The 13684-nt window shown below is 42.0% G+C and overlaps 1 protein-coding gene across 3 annotated transcripts in view; it reads left to right on the top strand.

The window, feature by feature from the left end:
- LOC100878265 (uncharacterized) overlaps window positions 1–13684 on the top strand; it is a 324020-nt gene that overhangs the window by 186615 nt on the left and 123721 nt on the right. For all 3 annotated transcript variants that reach the window (XM_076530029.1, XM_076530027.1, XM_076530028.1), the window contains exon 6: window positions 1916–2005. In XM_076530029.1, coding sequence (XP_076386144.1) covers window positions 1916–2005 — 90 coding nt within the window. The remainder of the gene's footprint in view (window positions 1–1915; window positions 2006–13684) is intronic.

Raw genomic sequence — 13684 nt, 5'->3', positions numbered from 1 at the left:
CCTGATTCCGTTCCCCTTATCGTTCTTACAGTCTCCTTTGTTAATAAACCTAATCGCTTCGTTATAATGATGTATTGGCTCCATTGTCTTGCGAAACTGTGCAGCAGACTATCGCGCAATTAACGCCCCAGTGTAACGAGCTCGAGATTTGCATTTTAAACGAATCGTAGAAATCAATTACCACTATGGAACTTTGTTTATTTCGACGCGAAAAATTTTCGATGATATATTTTTCTGTACACCAATTTCCTAAGTTTTGTAACATGGTTGGTCCAAGTGATTCAAGAGAAATTTGCAGTGAAAGGAAGTTCTCGTAGATGCCATTAATAGTATATTTATTTTATCAACGCTTTGAAGGCATCTATTTCGAAGAGGAAAATTTAACCCTTTGCGATGATCTCATATTTTTTTGTACTCCAATTTCATAAGTTTATTAATATGGTTGGTTCAGGCTCTTCGCCAGAGATTTACAGTGAAAGGGAAGATCTCGAAGACGCAGTTAATAGTACATTTATTTTATCAATGCTTTCAAGGCATCTATTTCGAAGAGGAAAATTTAACCCTTTGCGGTGATCTCATATTTTTTGCACACCAATTTCATAAGTTTATTAATATGGTTGGTTCAGGCTCTTTGCGAAAGATTTGCAGTGAAAGGGAAGTTCTCGAAGACGCAGTTAATAGTACATTTATTTTATCAATGCTTTGCAGCCGTCTATTTCGAAGCGGAAAATTTAACCCTTTGCGGTGATCTCATATTTTTTGCACACCAATTTCAAAAGTTTTGTAATATGGTTGGTCCAGGCTCTTCCAGAGAGATTTGCAGTGAAAGGGAAGTTCTCGAAGACGCAGTTAATACTACATTTATTTTATCAACGCTGTGAAGCCATCTGAAAGTTACTCAAATCGTGCGAAACGTTTAGCAGCCATTTCTTCCGGCAATTTATCCGCAACAAAATATATCGAAATTCATTATTAGCAGCATTGCTATAAATTACGGCTCTTAAATCATCAGCGTAGCTGTCTCTGAACGTTTGTGTTCCTATTCCGCGATCGGATCTCGGTGCAGTTCGCGGTTCGTAGCGGTACTTTCTTGACGAATTTTTTCGTTTCCGGCTCGCGTTTAGCCGTAAAGTCAGCCACAATAAAGCATAAACCGCGAGCGGAGCGTCTTAATTGCCTGCAATTAATTTGTCCACGTCGTGCGGGTAGAAAGTAAGCCTCGTCTTCTCGCGGCCGCAGCCGCGATTATTAGAAGGCGAAAAGTTAGTTGCGTGCGTAGTCCGCCGTTCACCTTCGTTGCAGAAGGTGACGAGGGTTAAGAGGTGAGATTAGGAGGAAGCCCCTCGAACTGGGGGGTCAAATTAGCGAACCGCACGATTCTCGTTTCTTCCTTGGACGATCCTCTCTGCATTTGCACATTCACATGCGTGTTTGGGATGCTTCTCATCGATCTTGATTAATGGAAACTGTTTTGTATATTTCGTTATTTCTTATACTCGCGACATTTTGTGCTGTGGATGGCATATATGTCAGATACTTATTTAATCATCTTTTCCCAGCTTTGTATTAATTTTTACTTTTCTCTCGAATGAAACATTCTGTTCTTTTTCGACTAAATCTTCGAGTCAGCAGATTTGGGATGATCGGTAGTGAACAGACATTGGTAGGTCGAACATTGGCCGGGTGAATCGGGGTTGGGAAAAGTCATTCGATATCCTTTCTCGGGTGAATCGCGGTCATATTTGTGCAACTGTGTTAGGGCACTCTTTACGCAAACCCCATACGATCTTATATCAGATTACCGAAATCTGCTGGTATACGATTCCGTCGTCGATTGAGATACAAACGCGACAACCGGAGATCGGATTCGTAAAGGATGCGGGAGTAACGAGATCCCTGTTGTCTCCTGTTTCAGGAACGAAAAAGAGAGTCGACGACGTGGTAGCGCCCAGGACCATTCACGACATACCGGAACATGTTCTCACGTGTGGCCTCACGCTTCCTGGTAAGTCTGGAAACACCTTTTTTTATCGTACTTACACGCTGTAAAAATTTATCGAATCATTCGATTTCTCTTCCTATTGTAAGTTCTTTGCAATCAACTCTTTGAGGAACATGCTGTTAATGGTTTTACCTTGACCAGGTTAGAGTAACATTGATAAAAAGCTAGAATATGATCAATTTTTATCTTGCTGTCTCTTAAATTGCTAAACTATATTCCTCATGATAAAGTCTTATTCTTAAAAACATATTGATAATGAGGTTAACTTTGACCAGATTAATGCAACATTAAACCAAAGCCACAATAAATGCTAATGCTAATTGCCACATTAAATAGCTTCATTGGTATCTTTTGCTTGTTGCTACTTCTTTCCATTATACAAATTTGCAGACCAAAGTTAAAATGATCATACTGGCAGAATAAAGCTAATTCAACCAAAGTTACTTAAAACCAAAGTTAAAAATAACCAAAATAAAATATATATAAATGCACGACTCATGCTATAAGCAAACTGAAAATTGCAATCCTATTTTGCAACACCCTGTACAAATCCCCCGTAACGAAAGGGTTAAAGAGCTTCTCGTAAGATTCGAGACAACACGTTAACGCAACTCGGCAAAGATAACAACACACCTTGACCGTGGAGGAGTATGCGGAAGCCAGGACACACCCACCGCCACGTGGGCCTGTTAAGCTCCGTTCACACGCCCCCGCATCCTCGCCAGCCGCATCTATTTACGTGCTTGAGGACGTTCCAACGATACCGCGGCATTCTCTTTCGCGCGACCCCTTCTCGTATCCTGTTTATCCTTTCCTCGAGGCTCTCAGCTGGCCGGATCCACGGATGTCTAACTGTATTCTCGGCCCGGTGCTTTGTCAACGATTAACCGACCGCGGAATAAAGGTGTTCGCGTTGCGAGCTTTGAATGGATTGCATTGTGCGGTCAGATTTGCTCGATCGATGCGGAAAGTCTTTGCGAAAGAACTTAGTGTAACAGCACGACTGATGAATTTCGATAACAGGGCCTTAGGAAGTTCGGTGCGTGGTAAACCCGATGCAAAGTAAACTCGACGCGTGGTAAACTCGATGTGGAGCGAACTAGATGCGTGGTATACTGAACACGTGGTAATTCGACGCGTGGTGAATTCGACGCGTGATGGATTCGACGCGTGGTAAATTCGACGCGTGATGGATTCGACGCGTGGTGAATTCGACGCGTGAGGGATTCGATGCGTGGTGAATTCGACGCGTGAGAGATTCGACGCGTGGTGAATTCGACGCGTGGTGAATTCGACGCGTGAGGAATTCGATGCGTGGTGAATTCAACGCGTGAGGGATTCGATGCGTGGTGAATTCGACGCGTGAGGGATTCGACGCGTGGTGAATTCGACGCGTGAGGGATTCGACGCGTGGTGAATTTGACACGTGAGGGATTCGATGCGTGGTGAATTCGACGCGTGAGAGATTCGACGCGTGGTGAATTCGACGCGTGGTGAATTCGACGCGTGAGGGATTCGATGCGTGGTGAATTCAACGCGTGAGGGATTCGACGCGTGGTGAATTCGACGCGTAGTGAATTCGACGCGTGGTAAATTCGACGCGTGAGAGATTCGACGCGTGGTAATTCGATGCGTGGTAAATTCAACACGTTGAGTATTTACGCGTGGTGGTTCGTCGCGTGGTAATTCGATGCGTGGTAAATTCTATGCGTTGAATATCTACGCGTGGTGATTCGACGCATGGTAAATTCGACGCATAGTAAATCTAATGTGCGGTATATTGGACGCGTGGTAAACTCCACGCGTGGTGTATTCAGTGCACAGAGAACCCATGGCATATTATTCCCAACGCGGTAATGCATAGAAATTCTTAGTATGCGACCATTTCCAACTTCTTCACACAGTCGCATCCACTGCTCTCCTCTTTTGGAATGCATAATTTTCTCTGCATTCCGTGCACCTCGCGTGTTCAACGTCCCGCAGAGAAAACGAAAGAGTAGAAATATCGATGCAAGTATCTCCCAAAGAAAAATGTTTTAATTTCCCCGCACTTTCTCAGAATTCTTATTCAAAGTTCATTCGATTGAATTTCTCTGCTCATCGATCGATCATTGAAAACATTTTATTCTGCTAGCCATAGCTTTCTCTTTAAAGATGCTTCTTCCTTTTTTTCTCCCCTTGCATCAAAAACACTTCCTGTGTTCTTTGGCTCTCTGTCGTGCTCCACCGAGCAGTTTTGTCTGGAATGGCGCGTTAAACGGACAAGATGGCGGGGAGGTGTCTGTTTCGAGAAGAAAGTAGTCGGAACAAAGAGATGGACGGAATTTAATTTTAACAAAAAACCACGCGAAACGGTTTCTCTCTGTTTCCTTTGAGGATGAATACCTCATCGCGTGTGGAAGGAAGTGGCTCGAAACTTCGTGCATTCATTCAGGAATCTTTCATTTTATGCTGGCTCGGAAGTTTCGTCTTCTCAGCCATTTAATTCGCGTTAAAGGCACGTCCGTTTCCTTGTTTCCTCGGGTCGTTCGTCCAGGTGTAACTCTATAATCTTCCAGCATTCTCCTACAAGTTTTACCGTGTTATTAATCAGTCCACGGGATACATTTTTCGAATGCGCGAACAATTATACTGTCGCCGTCAGCGTAGAAAGTAAAAGGCACGCTCCGAAATCCGCGGATGGGTGAAAGGAAAAGTAGAGCTCTGTGTTTTGACGGTGGAATCTAGATGTTTATGGTGTATGCTTTCGGAGAGAATCGCTGTATTTACATTTCACCGATCACAAATTCTACCCTATTACGCAGGAATTTTCCTTCGTATTTATTCCTCTTGACTGCACTGCAGATGCCAATTTCAATTTTCACTCGAGACTGGGAAATTTAAAGTTTTCCCACTTTGTATCTTAGGACATAAACTCTGGGAGTGTCATTTAAGAAGTGCGAGACTTTGGAATTTTAGAACCGTGACACTTTGTAACTTTCAGAATTTTGAGATCATGAGAATGCGGGGCAATTTAAATTTTCAAGTTATGGAACCGATAATTTTAAATAATTTTACGAGACTTTTAGACTTGAGGTTTTGAGGTCGTGACACTCTGGGACCTTGAGAGTTTCTTAATCTTCGAAATTAAAATTCCTGAACCTTTTAAATATTTATACTCTTTTTCTTCGTAGACTTTCATATACCCATATCAAAACCTCAATTACTCAGGTATCTAAGTGTATTCGCAGGTTATTCCGGTAGATAACATATCTGTTTAATCGTGGTTTCTCAGTCAATTAAACGCGAGCATTTCCGCCCCTGCAATTTCGCACGACTTATTTGTCATGGTTTCGACCACGGTTTCGCACGCTTCCTAATTCTCATACAAACCTTATCGTCCAATTATACCTCAGTTTCCCGATTATCTCAGCTCCGGTGAAATAATCAAGGTATATCTAAAATTGACTAAAAGAGCGTGTAACTCCATAATATATTCGAAGCATGAGGGATTCGATGCGTGGTGAATTCGACGCGTGGTAAATTCGACGCATGATGGATTCGACGCGTGAGGGATTCGACGCGTGAGGGATTCGACGCGTGAGGGATTGGATGCTTGAGGGATTCCATGCGTGGTAATTCGATGCGTGGTAAATTCAACGCGTTGAGTGTCTACGCGTGGTGGTTCGGCGCGTGGTAAATTCGACGCGTGGTAAACTCATCGCGTGATGAATTCGACGCGTGGTAAATTCGACGCGTGGTGAATTCGACGCGTGAGGGATTCGATGCGTGGTGAATTCGACGCGTGGTAAATTCGACGCGTGATGGATTCGACGCGTGAGGGATTCGATGCTTGAGGGATTCCACGCGTGGTAATTCGATGCGTGGTAAATTCAACGCGTTGAGTGTCTACGCATGGTAAATTCGACGCGTGGTAAATTCGACGCGTGGTGAATTCGACGCGTGGTAAATTCGACGCGTGAGGGATTCGACGCTTGAGGGATTCCACGCGTGGTAATTCGATGCGTGGTAAATTCGACGCGTGGTGAATTCGACGCGTGAGGGATTCGATGCGTGGTGAATTCGACGCGTGGTAAATTCGACGCGTGAGGGATTCGACGCTTGAGGGATTCCACGCGTGGTAATTCGATGCGTGGTAAATTCAACGTGTTGAGTGTCTACGCGTGGTGGTTCGGCGCGTGGTAAACTCATCGCGTGATGAATTCGACGCGTGGTAAATTCGACGCGTGGTGAATTCGACGCGTGGTGAATTCGACGCGTGGTGAATTCGACGCGTAAGGGATTTGACGCGTGGTGAACTCGACGCTTGGTGAATTCGACGAGCGATGGATTCGACGCGTAGTTGCTGATCATTATTAAAAACATATCATTGTTCCCGCCTAACGAAGCATAACAAGTTTCAAATCATCTCGAAGAACACACACACTGTTCTCGTAAACTTTCCGTTTAGCTAGAGTAATCTCCGGCGATTCTCCTCTGGGGCAGATCCTCTCGAGCCTGGAGCGTGTAAAGAGCCCCGGAGTGGTTAACTGTAATCCCGTAGTTGGCAAAGCAGCCGCTTTGTCGCCGATTAGCCAGTTGAAACGGTGACCGTGCTCGTCCAAAAGAGGCGGCTCGAACAGGAAGAGGAAGCACAGGGTTCGCCTTCGAGAATCGATCGCGGCTCTCCTTCACAAAGCATCTCGGTGTCTCGATCGCGAAAGTTGCTACGACTTTTCTTCGCTCCGAGGCGTCCACGCTTCAATCCACCAGTCGATACGTTTGATCTAATTCCGAGCTCGCAAAACACTGCCTTTCGTCGCTCGATTGAGTTGAATCGACGCTAAACGTCGTGGAGACTGATTACTTTGTTACTGCTTCTTCGTTAGAGAAATTATATCTTGCGTAGAGGAATTTGGTGGTGCTGATTTGTTGGGATTTCTAAATTAGAAATTGTTAGGTTAGGTTATTAGGGGGTGGTTGTTGGAGTAATCTTTGGGAATTTGGATAATTGGCGATTTGAGGATTTGGGTGTTTGGGGATTTGGAAAATTGGGTACTCGGAGATTTGAGGATTTTGGGGATTTGTGGTTTGGAGGACTTGAGGAGTTAGGAATTTGGTAACTTGGAGACTTGGGGATTTGAGCGATTGAGGAATTAGGGGTTTGGTAAGTTGGGGATGTTGGTACTGGAGGATTTGAGAATTTGAAAGCTTAGAATTTTAGAAGATTGAGAGTCTGGGGATTTGGAAATTTGGAGATTGAGGATTTAGGGCTTCGAGAATTTCAAGGATTAGAATTTTAGGAGATTGGGTACTCGGAGATTTGAGGATTTGAGCGCTTGAGAAATTAGGGATTTGGTAATTTGGGGATTTGAAGATTTGAGCACTCGAGGAATTATGGGTTTGGCAACTTGGGGATGTTGGTACTTGCGGATTTGAGAGTTTGAGAGTTTAGAACTTTAGAAGTTTGGGGATTTGGAGATGTTAAGACTTGAGGATCTAGGAATTTAGAAGCTTGGATATTTTGAAACTTGAGCATTTGGATATCTGGGCATTTGAGGACTGATAGAATTAGAGGTTGCAGACTTACTAATTTTGGTACTTGATTTAGAAATTTGAGACTTTATAATTCTATGAGACTGGGAGATTGAAGATTTAGAGGTTTGAGAACATGATTTGGGAAGGTTAGAAGTTTGAGAATGTATCTCAAACATAAATAATTCAGGAGCTTAAGACCGAATTTAGAAATTCAGAGCCATAAAAATACAGAAATTTCGAAGTTAATAAATAGAACAATTTCTATAATAATTTGATAATCAACAAAGACAGTAAATTCATAAAAGAACATATAAGCGTAATAGAAGGAAAGAAGCGTATGTGTTCCTAGATCGTATGAAACATAATTTCTCATTTCCAAGTTATTTTCTCGTTTGCAAGGATGGTCGGTTACGCGACACCGTGTATTACAGCGCGTTAATCGTCCCTTAAACGACGAGGAGAACACGATCGAAGGTAACGATACGTCCGAGCGTTATCAACGTCGATCCCACGACACTGATATACTCTTAACGCAGCACTATTACCTGCAATAGCGAATTACCGTTATTTCGAAGATCGAGGCTCGATTATTGTAATAAAGCGGCGTAGGGAAACGGCAGGAAAATCGGCCATTTTACAGCCCCTTCCCTCTTCACTTTCTGATTTCAAAGCTACGATGCCCGGAAGATCGTTTCTCGTGTAAAAGGGCGAGGTCCGTATCCGCGAACCGCTCCACTAGCTCGTGCACGGATCAAGCTAAATCATCTAATTCATGCTCGAGCACACGAGCGCGTAATTTAGCCGAAGGAGCTTGCACGTGAAAGCGGCCCTCTCTTTGCGATCGCCCGACAATAAAGATGTTTGCAGAGCCGTTGACCCGGCGACTTCGATAATCCACCATCGTCTGACGAATCTCCGCTTCATCGAAAAGTTCACGGATACTCAGAAACGTGCAACACGCCTGATATTTACGGGACTTAATTGGAATTATGAGAGTGCAACACGATAAAGAAATTTCTCATCTGGGTGTGTTCATTCTAGAATTCATCCTTTTTTCAATTACATGGCCTGATGCTATAATGGTGTTTTACGTTATTCAATTTGATCGATATAAAACTGTTAAACGACCAATTAACATCGACTTCAAGGAAGATATCGTGGATGCATTGTATCGTACCATCTGTTCAGACCTCCGTGGTATTTCGCGTGGGTGTAACCGCATAGTTACACAAGTGCAAAAAAAGACTGTCCGCGATAATTTATCATGCGTTTGCATCGCCGCAAAATTTACGTCCCCTAGCCCGGATATAGACGAGTTATGATAATGGCCGCGTTTATGCAAAGGACGGGCATTAGACTAATCACCTATGCACAGTTTGCGGTACCTTGTTCATTGTACCGGTCGCGGACAGCGATAATTAAAGACCTTTCCCCAGCCTGCTGGTTATTAGTCGCGGCCTGTTACCGTTGGATTTATGTTAGCTTGCCAAACGATGGAAGATTCTCCGAAGAATCCCAGATAAACTTATGAATCAATTTTGCAAATACCTATCATCATATGTTATTCTCTTTCAAAACATATTAACATGTTTTCATATTAACCCATTTGCAATTTAATGCACAACTTAATTTTCTACTGTGTAGCCTACATTTTTAGGTTAAATTTTATAATAGTATAAGAGTTCATTCTTGTTCAAATCCATGATGGAGGCTCTATAAAATTTCCTTATCTTTCAACCTTTCAGTCAAAATTTCACTTCATTCAAACTTCATTCACTTCATTCAAACTCAGGCAAAAGTTGTTTGCTGCAACAGAGGGGTGCTTGAAACCCATAATCGAGGTTCTCCATAAAATTTTCTAACCATTCAAACTTTCAATCTAAATTTCACTTCATTCAAACTTCATTCACTTCATTCAAACTTAGGCAAAAATTAAGTTTCAAATTGTTTGCCGCAAGAGGGGTGTTTGAAACCCATAATCGAGATTTTCCATAAAATTTTCTAACCTTCCAACCTTTCAATCTAAATTTCACTTAATTCAAACTTCATTCACTTCAAACTCAGGCAAAAAGTTTAAAAATTGTTGCAAAAGGGGTGTTTGAAACCCATAATCGAGGTTCTTCATAAAAATTCCTGATCCGTTTCAAATAAGACGACAGGAGATCGCTGACCGAGGCAACGTAACATTATATGATAACGAGAGGAAATTTGGAACAGCAACACGTAGCAAGAACACATTGTTTCATCGTCACACTTGCTAACCGTGAACCAAAGAGGAAGCCTGGTTACGGAATAATAGCGTTATGATTAAAACCGGTTAATACACGGCTGGAACATTATAATTTTCGATACTCGATAATCGCGAATTCGGCCGTTGTTTTAGGAGGCGATTCGAACCGGCTACGTGAGCAATTACGGATAAGTTGTCTTGTATCTCGCAGAATTCAGGGTACGACCCAGATCCTCGGCAAATGTCCGGCTAAAGTTTCGTCGAGATTCCTTGTTGATCGATAGATCGTTCTTGGAACAGGTTTATCGATGGGAGTACAAACATTAACCCTTTCGAGCCTCTTGCGCATTTATTTTTAAGTTAAACCTTAACAAATTTTTTCCTGTACAAAATTTAAAAAGTACTCGTATATGTACATAAAAAAACTATACAATAAAATTTAATAATTATAAAAAAAATAAAATTGAAGTTCAGTAACTGCATAGTGAAACTTTCTCCTGTACAAAATTGAAAAAGACCTTACTCGTACATGCGTATAAATAAAAAACTACATAATAAAATTTAATAATTATAAAAAAAATAAAATTGAAGTTCAGTAACTGTATAGTAAAACTTTTTCCTGTACAAAATTGAAAAAGACCTTACTCGTACATGCGCATAAATAAAAAACTATATAATAAAATTTAATAATTAAAAAAAAAATAAAATTGAAGTTCAGTAACTGTATAGTGAAACTTTCTCCTGTACAAAATTTAAAAAGACCTTACTCGTACATGCGCATAAATAAAAAACTATATAATAAAATTGAATAATTATAAAAAAAATAAAATTGAAGTTCAGTAACTGTATAGTGAAACTTTCTCCTGTACAAAATTTAAAAAGACCTTACTCGTACGTGCGCATAAATAAAAAACTATATAATAAAATTTAATAATTATAAAAAAAATAAAATTGAAGTTCAGTAATTGTATAGTGAAACGTAACTGTGAACCGTAACTCGAGAGGGTTAAACAAAAGCAATAATGAACACGTAAGATAGGAGGATCTCGACGGAAACACAGGTTCGTTTAGAAGCAACAGGATCGATCGCGCGAATATATGTATCATCGATACACGCAGGCTGTCTCATTAAGCCGGTTCAGGCCTGACGATTTCATCTTTCATCCGAGCGATTAGAGAGAGCGACTGACCGACAATAAGTTCCGTAACGAGGCAACAAGAAGATCGCTGATTAATGAAATCCCCCGATCGCGCGATAATTCACTGTTTGATTAATTCGCCGATTATTCACCGATCGGCCCGCTACAAAATACCCGGCCTCGTTCCGACTGATCCGAGTCGTGTAGTTCGCGCTGATTGATCAGATAATAATTCTCCGAGTATTTAGAGGAGGCGCTACGATAGTGCTACGGTTAGGTGAATTATTGAATGAAAGCGCACGGCGATTCGTACATTGATTAATTCGACGATAATTCCCCGCAACGTTCGATTAACGAACGACTCGTACGATTCGTTGGAACGATTAGATCGAGTTAACAGTCAGTCAACGCGCTAATACGTTCAGATACGTTAGAGATGCCATTGCAGATACGCGTTCGGAGTAAAAGTATAAAGATACAGAGTAGATTAAACGTATTTATCTAAAGCGTACTTTCGACCATTAAAAGGTACGAAACACATAATTGAAAGGAAGAAAAGGTAGAGCGTGAGAATGTTCGAGATTCGTCGAAGCCCTCGAACAGAACCGAGATTTTCAATTTTCTTAGCCAGACAAGTTAGCTCGAGATTCGCGACGGTTCTCCCAGTTAATAGATTACGAACGGTCACGCGTTAGCAAGCACAGCTCGAAACGTAGCCATTCGAATGGCACGCAAAGTGAGGTGCAAAAACTTAATGAACGCCGCCGCGTGCCGATGAATCGACCGATCGGATCGCGAGCCGATCAGATCGATATCAAACCGTCCAGCCCGTAGCTGCTCGAACAACTATCGGATCGTTGCATCGTTGTGTCGCGACGTCTCGCGGTCTCGATTAACTCTCAATGACTTATTCCTGGCGTTAATTGCAACGATAAACGACCAACCACCGATTGTTTCCAACATCGGCCTCGTAAACCATCCTTACGCGGAACACCTGTACATCGTTCTTCAAGGCATCTTCTGCTTCCAAAAATGGAGTAAAAGCTACTTTCTTTTCACCATTTTCCCAAACTCTTTCATTCTTCAATTGTTAAATTCTTGAATTTCTTCGTTCTCGGATACTTACATTCATAGACTCTTGAATTCTTAGATACGTAACATCATAGACTCCTACATTTTTGCATTCTTAAATTATCAAGCTTCAAAATGTTTCAAAATTTTGTACATCTCCAAACTTCCAAATTCTATGATCTCCTCATCTCTGAATTCCTAAATCTATACCTTGATAAATGTTCAAACTTCAAATCGGAGTTTCAACCTTCAAAATCTCAATCCCCAAACTCCCAAATGAATTTCAAGAATTTTGAAGTACAAAGTACCGACATGTAACAAGATAAATTGCAAATTTTCCCGAACGCGAGGAGAATAATCTCGAACACGCGCAATCGCTGTTTACAACTGCACCTTCTGATCCAGCAAGAAACGAAAGGAGGAACAGTTGGAAGGAACCGTTCGCACGGGTAATTCGCGTGTGCTGGAAAACTTTCTGAGAACTGCGATCTGTTCCGAAAGTATTCCATACGTGTACATAATCTTGTACTCTGCCGTGTGGTCTAGAATGCAGACGGTGTATGTACATACGTGGCGAGTTCGTGCGTGGCTAATGCGGTTGATCCAATCGTCCAGGTGATAACCATAATCACGTAGCAGCTTGGTGTACGGAACGTGTCCGTACCGCCTCCAATGTTATGATTTGTCGTTGCAACCTTTTACGACACTGTTGCAGTGAGCATTGTACATAGATTTCATAATCGACTCGCTATATGGAGCTTTTCCGGGTACGAGATCAAAGTTTACGAAAAAGTCTCGGATATGTAATTAACCGCTACACGGTTGTGAGAAAATTATGGTCCGGTTCGTTTGCTCATTTTCATCCGATGCAAATGTGGAGCGCCAGGTTTCCCATTCGTTCGCGGCACGTTCCACGCTCGGTCGATTAAAATTCGCTCACCAATTAGCAGCTCGATCCCGTTCCACGTTGGACAGCTCGGTCCGCCCTCGATACTGCGTTTCTACTCGTAAATAACGAGGATCGTGCGGGCGTGGGACCCGCCACAGGGGTTTCGATCGAAGAAACAGGCACGGCGGGAAAAGGTAAAAAAGCCCGAGGAAACGGAGAAAGGTGGATCGTACACGTTCGATCGCAATTTCCTCACTACTGCGTTCATTCGATGCATTACAAAAATATTGACGGAGATACTTTGATTGGAATTGCAAATAAAATTGTTCTTGTCTTTCATATATCTTTAGAAGAGACAAGACATCTCTTTAGGTCTTTCAGTTTAAACGTGTACTTATTTCTGTCTTCAGGTGAAGATGTCTGGTTTCAAGATGTCGATCAACCTGTTACAGTTTTATGAAATCTTCACAATTTTAATTTTCACTGTATGTCTCTATTAAACATATGTCTGGATTAAACACATGTGCATTTAAAATGTCTGTATTAAACATACATTGACAAAAGTGCTTGCATCTGAAATTCGATCTTGAACAGATGGTTGAAAGTCCCCTGAATTCTTACAGAACGGAAAATCGGAAAAATCGTACGGGTAGTTTAGAATATCCACGAAGAACGGGAATCGGTAGATCGATCGAGAACACTATGATTCGAGCGCGGAACCTCGATTTGCCGGACGATCGAGCCGGCCAATTGAGCTATCCAGGCCGCCGACAAATTACTTCTTCCTAAGTCTAATATTTCAAACGGGCTGCCGCCCACAATTTCATCTCCGCGTT

Source organism: Megachile rotundata, chromosome 3, assembly GCF_050947335.1.
Source record: "Megachile rotundata isolate GNS110a chromosome 3, iyMegRotu1, whole genome shotgun sequence".
Lineage (NCBI taxonomy): Eukaryota > Metazoa > Arthropoda > Insecta > Hymenoptera > Megachilidae > Megachile > Megachile rotundata.
Note: the sequence above shows the minus strand (reverse complement) of the source record. Positions and strands in the feature narration are given on the sequence as shown.